At 52.9% G+C, this 19,316-nt stretch overlaps 2 protein-coding genes across 2 annotated transcripts in view; both read left to right on the top strand.

Moving 5' to 3' along the window:
• Nucleotides 1-1,049, top strand: part of plxna3 (plexin A3) — a 39,403-nt gene extending 38,354 nt beyond the window's left edge. The window contains exons 35-38 of the mRNA XM_086142100.1: nt 1-75; nt 157-369; nt 547-697; nt 854-1,049. The exon at nt 1-75 is cut by the window's left edge and continues 95 nt beyond it. Coding sequence (XP_085998226.1) covers nt 1-75; nt 157-369; nt 547-697; nt 854-949 — 535 coding nt within the window. The 3' untranslated portion in view covers nt 950-1,049. The remainder of the gene's footprint in view (nt 76-156; nt 370-546; nt 698-853) is intronic.
• An 11,574-nt stretch (nt 1,050-12,623) lies between these two features.
• Nucleotides 12,624-18,824, top strand: bcap31 (B cell receptor associated protein 31). The gene is made up of 8 exons (XM_086142099.1): nt 12,624-12,742; nt 13,819-13,919; nt 14,211-14,311; nt 14,775-14,919; nt 15,763-15,898; nt 17,042-17,168; nt 17,385-17,485; nt 18,086-18,824. The coding sequence occupies exons 2-8, from the start codon at nt 13,828-13,830 to the stop codon at nt 18,110-18,112; spliced, it is 729 nt and encodes a 242-aa protein (XP_085998225.1). The 5' UTR covers nt 12,624-12,742; nt 13,819-13,827; the 3' UTR covers nt 18,113-18,824.
• The last annotated feature ends 492 nt before the right edge of the window (nt 18,825-19,316 follow it).

Here is a 19,316-nt window from a genome sequence, read left to right as displayed (position 1 = left end):
TGACTTCCTGGACGAGCAGGCGGACAAGAGGCAGATCAGCGACCCCGACGTGCGACACACCTGGAAGAGCAACTGGTAAGGACCGCCCCCTCGCCGCCGCAGGCCCGCAGGCCCGCAGGCCCGCAGGCAAGTGAGCGTTGTCCTGTGCGTGCCCAGCCTCCCCCTCAGGTTCTGGGTGAACGTCATCAAGAACCCGCAGTTCGTGTTCGACATCCATAAGAGCAGCATCACGGACGCCTGCCTGTCGGTGGTGGCCCAGACCTTCATGGACTCCTGCTCCACCTCGGAGCACCGCCTGGGCAAAGACTCGCCCTCCAACAAGCTGCTCTACGCTAAAGACATCCCCAACTACAAGAGCTGGGTGGAGAGGTAGCCACGCACACGCCTGCTGCTATTACTGAAATGCTAACATGCTAGTGCTAACGAGCTAGCACCGATAGGATGAGTGGTCGCTAGCCATGCTAATATGCACAAGACTCAACTAGCTGGCACAGGAAGGTGTAGTGGTAGCTATCATGCTAAGTCCAAGCTCCGCCCCGCCCTCAGGTACTACCGGGATATCTCCAAGATGCCGAGCATCAGCGACCAGGACATGGACGCCTACCTGGTGGAGCAGTCCCGTCTCCATGGCAACGAGTTCAACACGCTGAGCGCACTCAGCGAGCTCTACTTCTACATTAACAAGTACAAGGAAGAGGTGAGGGGACGGGGCTTGATGACCAGGCCGGATCCTGAAGGTCCTGAAGGTCCTGAAGGTCCTGAGGGTCCTGAGGGTCCTGAGGGTCCTGAGGGTCCTGAAGGTCCTGAAGGTCCTGACGGTCCTGAGGGTCCTGACGCTGTGGTTGCTTTGCAGATTCTGACGGCGTTGGACCGGGACGGTTACTGCCGCAAACACAAGCTGAGGCACAAACTGGATCAAGCCATCAACCTGATGTCTGGGAGCAGCTGAGAGGAGCAGCACGGAGGGGGCGGGGCCGGGGGCGGAGCCTATTTGGGTTTTCTGAACTGTCACGCAGTCAGCCAAAAGAGGGCCGCGATCAATCAATCAATCAATCAGTCCATCAGTTTCTGCCGGTCAAAGGTCCAATCAGTTTGACTCCAGGAGAACCTTCTGGACGTTGGCTTCGGGTCTTTCCGGGAGCTGAAGGTCTGACCTCCTGGCCTCGGCTCGGTCCGGAAGGTCAAGTCGGACTACTGGTTCTTGGCTGCTGGACCACATGCAGAAAGATCTGCTCCATTTCCATAGTAACCCCACGCCGTCGTCCAGATCTAGGGATGTTCCTGTGGCTACAGTCGGAGGATCTTCGGTTCCATCTACACGCGTAGAAGGTTGTTTGAAGCTTTAATGACCTTGAGCTGACCTAGAAATGGCCTTCACCTGACCTTGGAGTGACCCTGGAGTGACCCGGGAAGCTCAGACTTGATCTGGACAATCAGTCAGAACCTCAGCACACTGAGCCCCACGCCTAGACCAGAACCTGTGTCCTTCACCATTCCTTCTTCTCTGTCCCCCCCAACACACACGCTCTCACACACACACACACACACACACACACACACACTGTGTTGCTGGCAGGCCCTCAGGCCTCCCAGTGAGGAGGAACCGTCTGAATACATTCCAGCACAGATCAGGTCGGACCCCCTTTCAGTGCCATGTAAAGACCGGACCGGAACACACGGTACCCGGACCGGACTCGGACCAAACCGGAATGTAGTCTGAGCCGGAACAGACTCTGGGACTTTCAGACTCGTGGCCATAATTGTAAAAACAGATAATAATAATAATAATAATAATAATAATATGAAGAAGATGAAGAAGATGAAGATGACGTATTCCTGTAAAAAACAGCAGAACTTTGGACTTTGAGGAGAAGAACTTGTATAAAGCTGAACGTTGAGAACCATCGGAGCAGAGGGGAGAGGACCATCTGGACCAGAAGGGGGAGCGGAACCGACCGGGACCTTCAGGGGGCCGGGTTGTTCCCGAGCCCTGGCTCAGACCAGGTCCGTTGTGAGCGGGCTCGGTTCTTTCTGGTCTCTCCCGGGCCGCGGAGCTTCTGGTGGGTTACCAGATCTGCAGAAGGTGGCCGGAGGTCAGTCCACATCCTGACGTGGTCTCCGGTCCAGAACCAGCCCTGCAGACGGGCCCCAGTCCTGGTTCTGACCCGCTGGTGCTCCTCATCACCGGGGAACACCATACACCCTCAGTATGTGTGCGTGCGTGTGTGTGTGAGCATGTGTGTGTGTGTGTGTGTGTGTGTGTGTGTGTGTGTGTGTGTGTGTGTGTGTGTGCCGTCCTGTTTTCTCCTTTGTTCCACTGACGATCAGTGATTGATCAGAGTTGGTCCATGTTGATCGGATCAGAATCTGTTCTCAGGTAACCAAATTCATTGATTCCCAATGATTGAAAGCAAATGTGATGACATCCGTAACCATGACGACGGACAGGAAATTAGGATGAAGAGGAAGAAACTCCTCCCTCAGAAGAATCCAATCGATAGCAAGGCTTCTGCCATTATTGATTATCGAAACTTATTGACCTGCGATCACAATGTTATGAAGGAGCTTGGAGCCAGAACATCTCAGGGTTCCTCAAGGTGGAACCGTCTAGACATGCTCATGTGCTTACAGAGCATGTGTGTGTCTTTGTGTCTGCGTGCATGCACACACACACACACACACACATAAAACACACACATTCACAGCTGGGAGGAGGCTACAGACTGAAGCGGCCGGTGGGAGGGCCCGGTCTAATTCCTGCCACATTTAGGAAACAAATAAGAATAATATAAATATACCTCATTGTCTTTGTGTTACACACACACACGCACACACACACACACACACACACACACACACACAGACAGACATATATTTGTGTAACATTAAATATTTATTGTTTTGTTTTTTTCCTTTAATTTATTTTTTCCAGTGGGTTGTATTTATTACAGAGGATCTCTTTGTGAGCATCTCTCTGACACACACACACACACACACACACACACACACACACAGAGCAGAGTCGTGCAACCCGATGGAAGCGGTGTGTGTTTTCGTGTCAAAGCCTTGGGCGAGGCTTCCGGTCGGTTCGGTTCCTCACCCATCCGTCCGCCCCTGCATCCGGTGGGCGGGGCTTCGGTCAGGCCGTCATTCAGACGGGCCAATAGAGAAGCGATCCTTTAAGCCCCGCCCACCGGACGCCAAGGTGCAAAGTGACTGTCAGTTTATTTGTCAGCGGCCATCTTTGTTTTGGGCAGCTTCTTGTTTGACTGTCGGCGTCCATCTTTGTTTTGGGCAGCCTCTTGTTTGACTGTCGGCGTCCATCTTTGTTTTGGGCAGCCCCTTGTTTGACTGTCGGCGTCCATCTTTGTTTTGGGCAGCCTCCCGTTGGACTGTTTTTGTTGATTTCTAGAAGTGACTCTGAATCATGAAATAACTGCCATGTTCACCTTTGACGATGTAAGTCCAAGCTCCGCCCTCAGGGGCGTGACCCTCCGGCCCCCATTAGCCCCGCCCCCGCTGACTGTGAGTCCTGGCCAGTTTGTTGCTACCATAACGACGGGTCGCCGAGCCGGACGGGTCTTTGTGTACCATATTATTATTATTATTATTATTATTATCACTCACATAGTGGGCTGAGCTTCTCGGCCACAGCCGGATCCTCTTTCTTCACCTGTAAACCTCGGCTTCTTGCTCCGCCGCCGGGGAGCTCCGCCCGCCGGATATCGTGTCTTAGTTGGGAGGAAGTGTTCCTCCAGGGGGCGCTGCAGGCGGCGAGAAGACCTCCAACAGGCCAGGGCGCCAAAAGCTGCCGGTTACAAGCTGACCAATCAGCGACGTCATCGACGGGGCCTCGCCGCCGCCCTCGTGAACATCCGTCTCTGGAAGACGCATCGCCTTCATGTCTCCAGGACGTAGTCGGAGCCCATTTTGATACATCTGCCATTGCCTTGTTTTGATGTGTTTGGTTGTGCGGAGTGGCATCGTGATGAAGAGGAGGGCGGAGGACCTTCCTCCTGTAAAAGCCTGTGTCTGTTTTTCTACATCGCCATTGCCTTCAGCTGAGTTTGTATATTTGTGTGATTTCACTAAAGTGTAATGGAAACGCAACGGAGTGGTCTTTCATTGGTGCGTCAGGAGGACACGCCAGAGGACGCGCTCGCCTCGTGGACGGGAGGAGAACGGATGATCTCCACCTTCAAACCTCTCACTTCCTGGAGGGGAACCTTCTAGGCCGGATCCAAACGGGCTCCAAACTGGTCCGGGGTCTCCAGACTGGTTCTGAGGTTCCAAATGTAAATGGGTTCTAAGCGGCTGCCACGGAGGTTCCTTGGGGGCTTTAAATGGGTTCTAGATGGGTTCTAAGCAACGTCCCACCAGGCGCCGAACAGGTTCTTCATGAGCCTCAACAGCCTCTTAGCTTCTGGACGTCTACTACAACCGTTCAACAGATGAAAGGTGATAACATCAAATCTGCAACCAAACCTGTCAGAGCTTCTACCTGTAGAGGTGTACACACACACACACACACACACACACACACACACACACACTCAGCCACTCTCCCAGATTAACAGTCAGTCATAAAGGGTAAAAGCCATGAGTCATGGTTCTCTTGGTCTTTGCTGCTGGATCCTGCACACGCTCTCCCTCACACACACACATACACAGACACACACACACACACACACACACATACACACACACACACACACACACACACGTTCTCTTTCTCACACACACACATTCTCTCTCACACACACACACGCACACGTTCTCTCTCTCACACACACATATTCTTTCTCACACACACACATACACACACACACACACGTTCTCTTTCTCATACACACACATTCTCTCTCTCTCTCACAGACACACACACGCACACACACACACACACAGGGCCGTGTCTGGGAGTGGATTCCCTCCGTCAGCATGTTTCTCCTGCCGCCGTGGAGGCGGAGCTCTGATGGACAGCAGCTTCTGCTGGTGTTTGGTCTTCAAGGGTGTGTGTCGGCGAGACGCCGTCCTGCGGGACCAGGGGTCGCTGGGACTGAGGGGTCATGGCAGGCTCTCTTGATTGCCTTCCTCATAGCTTAGCATGCTAATCCTCCGTCAGAGGAAACTCCATTGTTGCAATGTGGGGGCGGAGCCACAAGTCTCACCAGCAAGTCCCCATCCAGGCTAACGTGCTAACGTGCTAACGTGCTACAGGAACAGAGCTTGTGAAAGCCAATGGACTGAATGGAGTTTAGGGCTATTTTTGTATAAAACTGTGTATCTGTGTGTGTGTGTGTGTGTGTGTGTGTGTGTGCGCCTGTGTGACTGTATCCACTGAGGGAGTGGTGTGTGTGTGTGTGTGTGTGTGTGTGTGTGTGTGTGTGTGTGTGTTATTAATAAATGATGAATGTCACAGGAAGTTCCCATTAGCAGCACATTTTAGATGGAGACTAGAGAGACACCAGGCAGATCCAGATAGTGTGTGTGTGTGTGGGGGGGGGGGGGGGGGGGGGGGTCTGATGTACTAATGGGTCAGGTCTTCTTGGAGGAAGAGTGAAGTCAAGCCCATGAAAGTTGGAAGAAGTGGAGCCCTGAGATGAACGCTCAGATCCTTCCAGAACAGTCCATGTAGAACCAAGCAGGAGGAACCTCAGAAACCTCCTGTTCCTGCAGGTGGAGGAGAGGGTCCGGGCCAGGTTCTGGCCCATCCCCCTCAGTTTGTGTTCACATGGAGGCAGATGAAACGTTCCTTCATTGTTTGAAGTGTTCCCACAAAAAGAGAGGCGCTCCAGGGATTAGATCGTGCCAACCTACATCTCGCTGCTCTTAATGATGCTGTTTATTCCTGAGATGAAAATAACCTCCACCCCCTCGGGAGGAAATTACCCCCTCCAGAGATTAGAGTCAATACAGCGCCACGGGGGGGGGGGCTCCGCCGCAAGACGTGTCAAACTTAATTATCATTATCACCGCCTCGTGACTTTGGGTTTTTATTTGCAGTTTATTAAGTGGATCAGACACTTGGAGCGTCCCTGTGGACCTGACTATTCCCTGGGATGCAATGGAGGTAATAACTTGTGCTCTCCAGAGATTAGACCGAGCCACGTAGAACCCCACACACACCTCCCTCCACAGGAACAACCAGGACACTGTTAATCTAGAAATCACACAGGATCCACTGATGTTCATGTAGTGGTCTGGGTTCCAAGGGATAGACACGGCCCGCAGGATTGCCTTTTTTCATCTCAGTACTTCCCCAGGTACTTCCCCGGGTACCTCCTCAGGTACTTCCCTAAGTACTTCCTCAGGTACTTCCCCAGGTACTTCCCCAGGTACTTCCTCAGGTACTTCCTCGGGTACTTCCACAGGTACTTCCCCAGGTACCTCCTCAGGTACTTCCACAGGTACTTCCCCAGGTACTTCCTCAGATACTTCCCCAGATACGTCCACAGGTACTTCCCTAAGTACTTCCTCAGGTACTCACCCAGGCTCCAGTCATCTCTGGTCCAGACTACTGCAACTCCTTGCTGGTGCCTCAGCAGAGACCATCAGGCCTCTGGAGCTTCTTCAGAAAGCGGCAGCCCTTCTGCTGTTCAACCGTCCCACATCCTCCCACACACTCCCCTTCTTATGTCCCTTCACTGGCTCCCGGTAGCCGCCGCATCAAGTCCAAGACCCTGGTGCTCGTCTACCAGGCGGTGAATGGGACGGCCCGTCTTATCTCCAGGATCAGGTCCAGCCACACGTCCCTACCCGTCCCCTCCGATCCGCCACCTCCGGGCGACCGTCCACCCCGTCACTCAGAGCCCCCGCTGCCGATCCAACCGGTGTCAGCTCTTCTCGGTCTCGGCTCCTTGGTGGTGGAACGAAGTCCCGGGTCAGAACGATGGGATCGCTGCCCATCTTTTGCCGTGAGCTGAAAACGTACCTCTTCACCAAGCACTACCCTTCTAATCACACTTAGCTCCCCCCTGGAAAAGAAAGACTAACAATGAAATGAATGTATGTATGTACAGTTGATGGTTCTAAGACGACTAGTTGGTCGAGTGGTCACTTCTGACTTCTGACTACTTCAGTGACTGACTTGCACTTCTTGTAAGTCACTTTGGACAACAGTGTCTGCCAAATGACTGGAAAGTAATGTAATCAACTCCCTGGTGTATCTGCGACCTCGGTGAAGCTCCTCTGCAGGTGACATGTTGTTCAGTGCTGAGTCCAGGTGACTCATGGTGCCGGAGGTTAGGGGACGGGATCCAGGTTTGACCCCAGCCTGATGGGGGCCCTGCTTGTCTTTGCTCTGCAGGACCTCGGGGACCCCCCGCCTCACCCGCCTCACCCCCAATTAGCTAATGGGTCGTTCAGTGTGGCGGCCATTAGAGCCTCTAATCAATCAGTTAGGCAGAAAAGACAGGCATTGATCCGCAGCACCGTTTCTGTTGATTCTGATTATGTTGTCATGGCAACTGAAATCATGCCATGGCTGAGTCAGCTGTGTGTGTGTGTGTGTGTGTGTGTGTGTGTGTGTGTGTGTGTGTGTGTGTGCGTGTCAGAACAAACCGACGTCCTTCCAGCTCCTCCTCCTCGGACCTCCACATCTGCGTCCAGGAAGGGGTCTGGATCTTCTGGATCTTTGGTGGAAGCTGGTCAGGTGATGCTCTTGGAGACGTGTCGTGGCAGCGACTGGTCAACTCAAGCGAGACATTTCTTCAGGGTCTCCTCTGTGGAGTGTAGAAGCAGACCTGACATGACATCATCATCATCATCATGACATGACGACCGTGACGTCGCAGGAGACCGACTTCCTGTGTCCGTCACAAGAGCTTTATTTTGAAAAGCCTCCACGAGGCTCGGTCTCCCGGAGCCTTCGGAGTTAATCTGCCCGGCAACGGACCCTTGCGTCACTAATGATTGGGCGGCGGCCGGTCATGTGACCACAGCCGTCACGGTTCACCCGCGAGCTCCGAGTCGTCTCAGTCCCGAGGACCGAGGAGATCGGACCTTACAGTTGGAGGCCGGGCAGCCTTCTTGAAGGCCCGTTCCGGGAAGCGGTGTGTAGTTTCCAAGGAGGCCGGGTAGGACCGTGATGGAGCGCACTCTGGCCGGGAGTCCACTGGCGGACCTCGGGCTTTGGATGCTGAACACCATCCAGGAGCCGTGCGATCCCAGCAGAGGGGGCGGAGCCTAAACCAAGAGCAGGAACAAACAACCTGGATGGACAGGTGAGGCCTACTGGTGTAAACAAATGTCCAGAAGCCCTTCTTCTCCTCCTCCTCGTCACCCTCTCGCCTCCTGTGTTCACCACCATCTGCTCAGGGGCTCCTCATGCTGGACGCTCAGGGCAACTGCGGGCGCCGCTACTGTCGGACGGCCACGCCGCCGCCTGCAGGACGCCGCTACTGTCGGACGGCCACGCCGCCGCCTTCGGGACAAGCGGAGCGCAGGGGACCTGCAGGCTGCTGATAACTGGAGGGGCATCTGAGGGGGGGCCGCTCACTGTGAAACATAAAGACATTAAACACACTGCTGCACACACACACACACACTCACACTGTGCAGAGGTGCTGGTCCACCCAACTGGGATCAAGCTGTGGTAGGAGGTGATTCACTTTCCAGCACGACTGGAGACTTCACTCTGCAGTGTGCACCTGTGTGTGTGTGTGTGTGTGTGTGTGTGTGTGTGTGTGTGTGTGTGTGTGTGTGATGCTGTGTGTGTGTGTCTGTGACACTGTGTGTGACACTGTGTGTGATACTGTGTGTGTGTGTGTGTGTGTGTGTGTGTGTGTGTGTGTGTGTGTGTGTGTGTGTGTGTGTGTGTGTGTGTATGGGTGCATATGGTCATGACTAATTCATCTGTCGGCTGCTTCCAACGACCTCCTCTTCCATCCTCCTCCCTATTCGCTGAGGATCTTCTCCTGGACCAATCAGCAGCTCCCATCACTGAGATGAAAGGAGGAGAGAGCAGAGGATAAACTTGTTGTCTCCAAATAAAATTTCTTTATGACTGTTGACCTTTTATGTGTGTGTCTGTGTGTCTGTGTATTCATGTGTGTGTGTGTGTGTGTTTTGGGTGTTTGTGTGTGTGTATGTGTGTGTTTGTGTGTGTGTTTGTATGTGTGTATGTGTGTGTTGGGTGTGGTGTGTGTGTTTTGGGTGTGGTGTGTGTGTGTGTGTTGCTCTTTGCTGCGGTCCAGAGACGGGACAGGAAAGCGTGAGCGGCCCAAACCACTTGAAGAAGTGATGGGAGGAAACTACAAACATGGAGTCTGTTGGAGATGAAAGGACGTCTGCCGGGTTACGATCGCAGTGGAACGACTGACGTCGCCATGGCAACAGTAGGTGCCAGTCCTCAGAGGGATGCGGGTGGAGGAGGGGAGGAGCGGCTGGTTGGAGGAAGCTGCCAGATCTCCAGGTCGCCCTCCTTCTCCACCTTCCTCCTGAGGGTGGAGGTCCAGTGGCTGGAGGGCTGCTGAGCCCACAGCGCCCCCCGGTGGCGACGACAGCCGCGCAGAGGCCGGAGCTGAGCCTCAGACTGGTCCGCGAGCGCTTCCAGATCCTGGACCCCAGCGGTTTCATACGCGTGTTCACCGAACCCTTCTTCATCGGGTCGAAGATGGGTTCGTTGATGGCTATGAAGCCCAGAACCGGCAGAGGAGCCTTTCCAGCGAATCTGGCTCTCCTCACCTTGAATTCACCAACCGTTGTGTTCTTGTATTGTGTTCTTGTGGAGAAGGTCTTGTATTCCCCATCTCCAGGAAGATGAGATGATGATGAGATGAGATGAGAACAACTTTATTAATCCCGAAGGAAATTGTTGTGCCAGAGTTTCAAGTAAAAACATAACAGTAATAGACAATAGTGGGACCGAGGGACACTTTCCCGTAGTTTTGCCGGCGCCAGACTGGAATTCCTAAACTTGGCATTGCAAATCATGCCGTAAGGACGCCCAGCAGCTTTCGTCATACATGTGAATCCAGACGTTTCTTTTTTTGCTGCGTAGATTCAAACATTGAGAAAGAAATCACACGACCGTAGTGTCCCGACGGTCACAAGTTGACGACTGAGCGCGCCGAGCGTGACCGCCTGCAGGCGGCGATGGCCGAGCGGGGCGCGTCTTCACCAATTCTATGAGTCGGGTGAGTGTGTCTCGACCTCCGCCGAACCCCCGGGGTTGGATGGAACCCGGGTTAAGAATTGCTGGTTAGTCAGACCGACAGACAGGTCAGCGACAGCACGGTAGCGCAGCGGTTAGTGCTGGTGCTTCCCAGCGAGGTGTGACGGGGAGTTTGCATGTCCTCCCCGTGTCTGCGGAGGTTTCCTCCGGGTACTCCGGGTTCTCCTACCACTAAAAACATGTACAATAGGTCAGGATGAATAAGAGTGCAAAGAACGGATGCAAATTAGCCCATGGACAATCCGGAGTGGTGTGTTTACATGCACGCCTCATGTGTGTTCATTAACACGTACTGTCCCAACCAAACAAATAAATTAAACCAAAGAAATAAATAAAAAAAAACAGACAGACGGGACTTCCAACTCATCTAGCGATGAGCATGTCCATTTATTCATTCATTCATACACTAACGTACTATTCCAGCACACACACACGTACACACACATACACTTGCACCAATGACGTGCGCTGAGGTTCATGGCTGCTGAGGCACTGACGTCATCACAGCCAGATTTACAAATAATGAACCTACAGAGAAGCTTATTCACCATTTTATTGGCAGCAGTTTCGTTTAAAATATTATGTCAGCATTCTTTACATATACAAACTGTAGCATAGAAAAATGGCACATTAAAAAAAAACATTATTATCTCTTACCTTATAAATGAAGTCCATGCGCCGCTCTTTCTGAAGAAAAGCATGGATAACTTGCTTGTAGAAGTCTTCCTTATCTTTCTTCTGTTTTAAAAGTCTCTCCGTCTCAATGGAAATCACTGCCAGTGAAGACAGTCGTCCTTGATCGGTCCTGTTCCCACTGTATGTTTGGAGTCTTTTCGATGCCGAGAACGAGCGCTCCGCCGACGCTGTCGTACCCGGAACGGTGACCACCGGCCGGAGCAACTTTGTTGCCTCAGGAACAGTTTGAATGAGATCCTTCTGGGCCAAAAGGTGGAGAAGTGGAGAAGCTGCCCAGGAGATTTACATTCATCCCTCACCATTCATCCCTCACCGGACGGGGACGGGGAGATCCTCCTAGCTTGCTATTGCTAATTATGTTATTCTGTATCCGAGCAGTCAGAAGGATCCATGGGATCAGCGGCGCCTCCTACCATGAGGCACCGTCACTGCCTGCCTCACTTCATGTCTCTTCACACTATTTTAGGATCACTCAGCACAAGAAACATGTTACAGTTGTTGATGAAAAACATTCGACACATCAGCTAAACTATGGAAATTTAGTTCATATATTAAAAGTGTTTTTTTGATAGTGACATACACAGAGACAGCTCTCTGGTCTCAGTGCATAGCATGCTTGCACAGTTAGCAGAATCATTGCCCAAGCCATAGTTGGATCAGCTGGTTGCCGTGTCAATGCATATCTCTTCTTCATATCTGAATGGTAAATGTGATTTTTTTAGCGATTTTGAAAAAAAGAAAAACACTAAAAATGGTGAAGTCATGTGGAAAATAACTTAATAGTACACATCACTGAATCACCATTTCATAATTTTTTTCACTTTTATATTTTCTTTCCATGATGCCTCTATTGACTGAACATCACTGACCTGCACATACACACACACACACACACGCACACAACTTAGATTGGTTGAAGCTGGAGTGTGTGTGTGAGCGCGTCTCTGATTTAATCATGAACTCAGCAAATAAGACGAGTGAGACGTCCCGCTTCCGCCCCCCTCTTTGTTCAACATTGTGTAGCCGCTGCCGGTCGGGGAGTGAACTGCGCCCCAGAAGAATTCGGGGTCACCTTTTCCAGCCATAGATATTCTTAAGATACACAATGTGCTCACATACCAGGTGGAAAATCTTTGGAGCAATAACAACATAAAATCATTCCATTCACATGTCATGCCCTAACTCTGCTGTCTCTTTTTCCCTTGTTTGTCCCAGCCCGCACACATCCCGCCTATTATTTGTTGATTTCTTTTATTCATCGCTATCTATTTTTGCCACTATATTGTCGTTTGATTCTGGTTGTCTATTTTTCACCCTCACTGTTCCTTGATGTTGCCTATTGTTATCCCTGATGTTGTTGCTGTTGTTGTTGTTGTCGTTGTCTGCTGTCTATCTATCTGCTGTCTATTTATTTGTGGATGTCTTGCTATATTCTGTCTTCTGACTTCAATGTATAGTCATATTCATATTTATTTTACTTTTTTTTTTCACATTATAACGGTTAAGCTGCTGTGACAAAGGGATTTCCCCGATGAGAATTGATAAAGTTTATCTTATCTTATCTTATCTTATTGAAGAGTAACAGACTCTCAGGTAATGTCCGAATGTTGGTGGGATTTGATTGGCCCGACAGATAAATACATTTATAATAATAATGATAATGCTAATAATAATAGGAAGAAGGCGAGGGCTCAACGCCCTATTGGAGTCGCACACTGGCCACGCCCCTTTGTGTGGCTGTAACCAATCACGTGGCCGGATGGGGATGAGCTGGCATTTAGTACCGGAATCCGGAAGTGAGGCTTCGGGAGGTTAGCAGCCTTAGCTTGACGGTGCGGACGGTCTTATCACGGTTTAGCCGCACCTCCACAGGTGAGCTTCTTCCCCACCTACTGTTTGTTTGACGGCGGCATAGCGAGGCCAGCACGGCGCTTCCTGTTCGCACGAGCGATAAATAACGGCAGTGCGGCGCCAAACGCCGCTGTTGTTTGCTGTTCGCTTTCAGCGGAGAAAGTTGGGCAGACTCCAGGAAGTAGATGCAGCCCGCAAACGTCAACATTGCCTAGCTTTAGCTTTAGCATCACCGCCCAAACCCGGTGAGGTTTCACTGCTTTCAGGAAATACACGGGGCCCTCGCCGCATCATTGTTGACGTCGGCGTTGCGAACTGCTTCTCCGTTCCGGTCGGTTTTTGGGGATCCGGGGGAACCCCCTTTGTCCGCCGCGTAGACGGTCTGATTTCAATGTTGTGCTTTCAAATCTGCGCCAGTGAAACAACCGCCGGGCTCCATCTATTACCTGGAGCTGCGTGACGCAGCATCTGCGCCGGCCACGCCCCCCGGAGCCAGCGTAGAGGGATGGGGGTCCCCTTCACAAGGACTGTTTGGGGGTCCCCTTCACAAGGACTGTTTGGGGGTCCCCTTTCCAAGGGCTGTTAGGGGGTCCCCTTTCCAAGGGCTGTTAGGGGGTCCCCTTTCCAAGGACTGTTTGGGGGTCCCCTTTCCAAGGACTGTTGGGGGGTCCCTTTTACAAGGGCTGTTGGGGGGGTCCACTCGTTTTGAGGACTGTTTGGGGGTCCCCTTTACAAGGACTGTTTGGGGGTCCCCTTTACAAGGACTGGTTGGGTGGGTCCACTCCTCATGAGGACTATTTGGGGGGGGTCCCCTCTACGAGGGCTGTTAGGGGGGTCCACTTGTTATGAGTACTGTTGGGTGGTCCCCTTTACAAGGACTTTTTGGGGGGTCCCCTTTAAAAGTACTGTAGGGGATCCACTCATTATGAGGACTTAGGGGGTCCCCTTTACAAGGACTTTTTGGGGGTCCCTTTACAAGGATTGTTTGGGGGATCCAATTGTTATGGGGGCTGTTTGGGGGATCCACTAGTTCCAAGGCCCCCCTTGTACACACCACGGATGCCGGCGCCCCAGTCATGTGACCTGTGTCTCCTCAGGTCTTCAGGATGAGTCTGCAGTGGACAGCCGTGGCCACCTTCCTGTATGCAGAGGTCTTCCTGGTCCTCCTGCTGTGTATCCCCTTCATCTCCCCCAAGAGGTGAGCGCGCCCTGTGACCTCTGACCCCCGACCACCATGACTGCATTCATAGGCGGAAGCGGTGAAGACAAAGCTGGTGGTCACATCAGTAGTTGGAGGGGAGAGAACACATTCATGTCCAGCAGATATCACAGACCTCTTCTCTGGACTACAGGACCTCACCAAAGACCTGGACCCGCACTGACCTGGTCCTGTTGTGGAGCTGCGGGTCCAGATGTACTGATTGTGTTTGTCCACTAGGGGGCACTGCAGCTCAATCTCTGTCTTGTGTGTGTGTGTCTCTCTCTCTAGGTGGAGTCAGGTCTTCAGGTCTCGGATCATCCAGACGATCGCCCTCTATGGAAACACATACTTCATGGTGGCCATGGCCATCCTCGTCTTCCTGCTCATCGGTCAGTGTGTGTGTGTGTGTGTGTGTGTGTGTGTGTGTGTGTGTGTGTGTGTGTGTGTGTGTGTGTGTGTGTGTGTGTGTGTGTGTGTGTGTGTGTGTGTGTGTTATGCTACGCTACGCTACGCTACAGTGGTTGTTCTGTGGTCTGGGAGGGCTCTGCCCTGATTGGACCAATGACCAAGCAGAAGACCAGACATGACTGGAGATCCCATGACTAGCCCTCGTCGGAAGTTCATGTCCCAAGGGAGGTCCTCCTAGATCCTCCACTCTTAAGCTACTGTAGGTCCGAAATCTTCATCCTGTCATCTGATCATGTGATTGGCTGGAGCAATGTGTCCAGAAGATCAAGGACCAGCACAGATCCTTGGTGCTCTTTAGTCCAGGGGTGTGAGATGTCTCCTGTGGGATCTTCAACTTCTGGTGTCAGTCGTTTTTTGTTTACTAAACCGTGTGTGTGTGTTTAGATGCATTCCGTGAGGTGAGGAAGTACAGTGTGACTGAGAAGGTGGACCTGAACAACAACCCCACAGCCATTGAGCACATCCACATGAAGCTGTTCAGATCTCAGAGGAACCTCTACATCGCTGGCTTCGCCCTGCTGCTCTGCCTGTGAGACACACACACACACACACACACACACACACACACACACACACACACAGGGTTACCTCCTGAAGACCAGTGTTTATGAGGAATGGGGCTCTGTGATTGGCCAGCTCACTGTGGGCGCTGCAGGAGTGAGGAGCAGATCTAGGAGGTCAGTGTGTGAGGTCCAGGTTAGCCTGCAGGGGGCAGCAGAGGACTTGTAGCCGCGCCGCTCGCTGTGGACGTGCAGGATGTGATGAAGCAGCTGCTCCAGCATTTAGACGGAGCCCTCAGACGGCGGCGTCGGGCTCAGGAATGTCCGGCCCCTCACAGAAGAAGGAGCCGCGGCGGCGAGCGGCAGCTGAGCCTTATTTTAGACAGCAGAAGGAAGCACCGCCATATTTGGAGCCACGCCGGGGAGCCTCAGACATGACACCCCCCCCACAGCCCAGGGCCCGACTACTACCTGGTCCGGGTCTGACACACACACACACACACACACACACACACACACACACACACACACACACACACCCCTGTGGCAGGAATGGGGCAGTTACTCTGTACATTTGCCCTTCCAGAGGCCCCGCCCCCTGGCTGTTAACTACTCTTACAACATGGCTTGTCAGTGCTGGCAGCTGCACGCGCACACACACACACAGTTTCTGTCAGGACAGAGTGTGAGGTGGTATCAAGTGTGATGGTACACACACTCTGACATCATACATCCTGCTGTCACTGAAGAGTAGTAACCTCAGCTGGGACTGTGACCTTTGACCCTGAAGGGACTTGGAGCAGGTGTGACCCTGTACTGTGTGTGTGTGTGTGTGTGTGTGTGTGTGTGTGTGTGTGTGTGTGTCCATGCAGGATACTGCGTCGCCTGGCCACCCTCTTGTCCCAGCAGGCGTCCCTGATGGCGTCCAACGAGGCCTTCAAGAAGCAGGCGGAGGGAGCGAGCGCTGCCGCCAAGAAGTACATGGAGGACAACGAGCTGCTGCAGGAGGTCTCTCACACACACACACACACACACACACACACACACACACACATTCATACACACAAACACACATACAGTGAGTAACCCGACCGGGGGCAGATCACCTCGACCCTGACGCTAAAAGGAGAAACTGCTTCATCTGCATGTGACACACACACATGTTCCAGGAAGTATCTGTTATTCCTGCTGAAGCTGCGTTTGGCCTCTGAAGGCTTCATCCTCCAAGAAGCCTCCACGGGCTTCTGCAGCAGTGACGTTCTGAGCCGCTCCGCCGCAGCCCGGTCCAGATAAATCCATGATCTCCACCGCCGGATGAACGGCTGAATGTGAGCGTCTGCGGTGACGGGAGGAAGCAGCTGCTCCACATAAACCAGAGATCTCAGATTCAGACGTCCAGAAGACAGATGGACTCAAATGAGGCAGTAACGGCCCTCTGCCTGCACCAGTAAAAACACTGCCTTAGTCAGTGGACGTGTTGCTAACGTGTTGCTAACACGTTAATAACCCTCATTCATTCAGACCCGCCATCTCAGCCTGCTGTCACACACACGTGTGTGTAACAGGTGTAGATTCCAGACCCTCAGAAGGCTGGATGTGTTCAGACCTTTACTGGGTCCGGCTCCTGTAAGAGGTGCTGTCATGTGACCCCGCATGCTCGCTCTGATTGGTTCGTGTCTGTCGTCACGTCTGCAGAACAAGGAGGTGATTATTGACGAACCCTGTGGTGTGTGTGTGTGTGTGTGTGTGTGTGTGTGTGTGTGTGTGTGTGTGTGTGTGTGTGTGTGTGTGTGTGTGTGTGTGTGTGTGTGTGTGTGTGTGTGTGTGTGTGTGTGTGTGTGTGTGTGTGTGTGTGTGTGTGTGTGTGTGTGTGTGTGTGTGTCAGGGAGTGCAGCTGTTGAGTCAGTCTGAGGTCGGGCCCGTTAGGAATGAGCACCTGTTGCTCTGCCGGGCAGTGGAGCCTGATCCCCACAGGCCCTCTGTGGACTGCCTGTGTTTCCATGACAACAAGATAGTAAAGTCTCAATGAACGGACGATGAAATGAGTCAGATGTTTGGAGATGGAACCGATGACACGACCTGGTGGAACATGTAGGCCAACACTGGGCGTCGGCGGGGAACGTGGTCTCACTGCAGATATCTGTGTTGCAGAAGATGAAGGAGGCCGGTCTGGAGGTGCCGGAGGCTGGGAAGAAGGGTCCTGGAGTCCAGGAGGAGAACAAGAGTCTGAAGGAGGACGTGAAGATGCTGAAGGAGGAGCTGGAAGCCACCAAGAAAGGTGTGTGAGGGCAGATGAGCAGGAATACCTTGGCAGGTGGAGACACTATCAGGAGCAGTGGGCTGCACAACAGGCCTGGGATCTCACTGTGTGTGTGTGTGTGTGTGTGTGTGTGTGTGTGTGTGTGTGTGTGTGTGTGTGTGTGTGTGCGCATGTGTGTGTGCGTGCGTGCGTGCGTGTGTGTGCGTGCGCGCGCGTGCGTGCGTGCCTTCACAGCTCTCCAGAAGTCTGACAGTGATGTCTCTGCCATGAAGAAACAGGCTCAGAACCTGACTGTGGAGTACGACCGACTCCTGGAGGAGCACAGCAAGCTGCTGGTAACACACACACACACACACACACACACACACACACACACAGTGGCTGAAGTGCCAGCAGCTGAAGGTGTGTGGTCGCTGAGGCTGGTCAGGTGACCTGCTCTGGTCCAGGTCTGCATTGAACAGCGTACTGTAAATATCAGCCCTCCATCTAAACTCATCAACCAGCTGACACCGGTTCAGACCCCCCCCCCCCCCACACACACACACACACACACACACACACACCACTTGTATCATATTTGTGTGTGAGATCAGGCTTACAGCAGCTGGAACACCTCATATCTACTACACACACTTTAGGACAAGTAGTTATGTAACACGTAGGAGTGTTTGGTGCGCGCGCGCGCACACACACACACACACACACACACTTGAAGAGGCAGAGGTAGATCGATGGCTGCAGGAGCCTGCTGATCTGCAGCGTTCTTTCTCTGTTCTCCAAACGTTCCTGAGGCCAATGATGTGAATATTTCCGATGGGGGGGCGGGGCCGGGGGCGGGGCCAGGGGCGGTGACATCACGATATCGTCCGAGTTCCGATCGTTCCCTTGGGTACGAAGTCACGCACGCGGTCCAACCTGCCGCTTTGTGTCCGCAGGCCAGCAGCGACAAGAAGTCCGACTGATGGCGGCGTCTTCTGGTCCTCCTCATCCGCGTCCCGCTCGCTGTGATGTCACTTCCTGTCTAATCTTTGATGGAGTCGGAACTGGTTTTGATCCGACGGACGGTCCAAATATGTGACTCTCTTCTCACTTTTTGTTTTTGCACCGAAGACTTTTGCGCTTATTGGTTCTTTGTGTTTTCCGCGGCAACGTCAAGGAGACGGCGGCACGCGGCGCGCCTCTCATCCCACTTCCTGCCACGCCATTGTCAGCATCGTAGTTCCAGAAATTGTCCTTGCGCGGGGTCAGAGGTCACGGCCTCCTTAAGAGGTCCTGCTTGTTTACGACGGCCCCTCTGGAGAACGCTGGTCTTGCAGGCCATCAGGACCATCTTCCTGGTCCTGCTCACCTTCCTGTAAGGACTGAAACATCTGAGCTCCAGAACATCTGTTTGCGTCCCCTCGGAAAGGTGACGCCAGTGCGCGCACACACACACACACACACACACACACACACACACACACACCACCTGGCCGGCATCCACCATCTCCCCCATCTGTTGGACTCATGGGCTAAAGAACCCAAAGCAGTTTTCACTCCAGCCTCCGGCGGCGCCGGTCAGGTGACCCCTGAGCCCCCCTGGTGGTCAGGTGTGAGGTCAAAGGCCAGGACGAGTCCCTCCGACAGCAGAAAGTCCTTTGTTTGCATCTTGGTTTCAATAAAGGGGCAAAGAAAGCGGTGGTGATTCTTTCCAAGTTCTTCTGCTCTTCTCCTGAGGGGTCCTGGACTTTGGTCTTCTCCGGTTTCAGACCTTTGCTTCTCGAGGCTCCACTTGTTTTCCTCCTCAGGTTTCAGGGCCCCCATTTCTTCTCCAGCCCAGGTTCCTGTGAGTTGGCCCGGTACATCGGGAGATCCAGGTGAGGATCAGATGCTGTGTTTTGTCTCCAGGAGGTCTGATGTCTGTAGGAGAAAGCACCTGCTGTAGTAGCTTCTCTTCTTTGTCAATGAATATGGAATGTGTGCGTCTAAACTTAGCGTGTCTTTTCGGCGTCTTAAAATGGCAGCCACGCGGCGCGCCCTCCTGGAAGTCCGCTTTCAGCTTTCGGATCGGCTTTCAGCTGACCGCCGGGGTCCTGGTGTTCCTGTCGCCACTTTCTGGGACCTGGGGACGGCCTGGGCGCCCAGGAGCAGGAGGAGGGGCTCGGAGCGCTCCCGTCTGCTCCGCGG

The sequence above is a fragment of the Fistularia commersonii genome, chromosome 34, assembly GCF_037954325.1.
Source record: "Fistularia commersonii isolate RoL2024-O1a breed Wild chromosome 34, RoL_Fcom_v1.0, whole genome shotgun sequence".
Lineage (NCBI taxonomy): Eukaryota > Metazoa > Chordata > Actinopteri > Syngnathiformes > Fistulariidae > Fistularia > Fistularia commersonii.
This window is presented reverse-complemented; position numbering and strand designations above follow the sequence as displayed.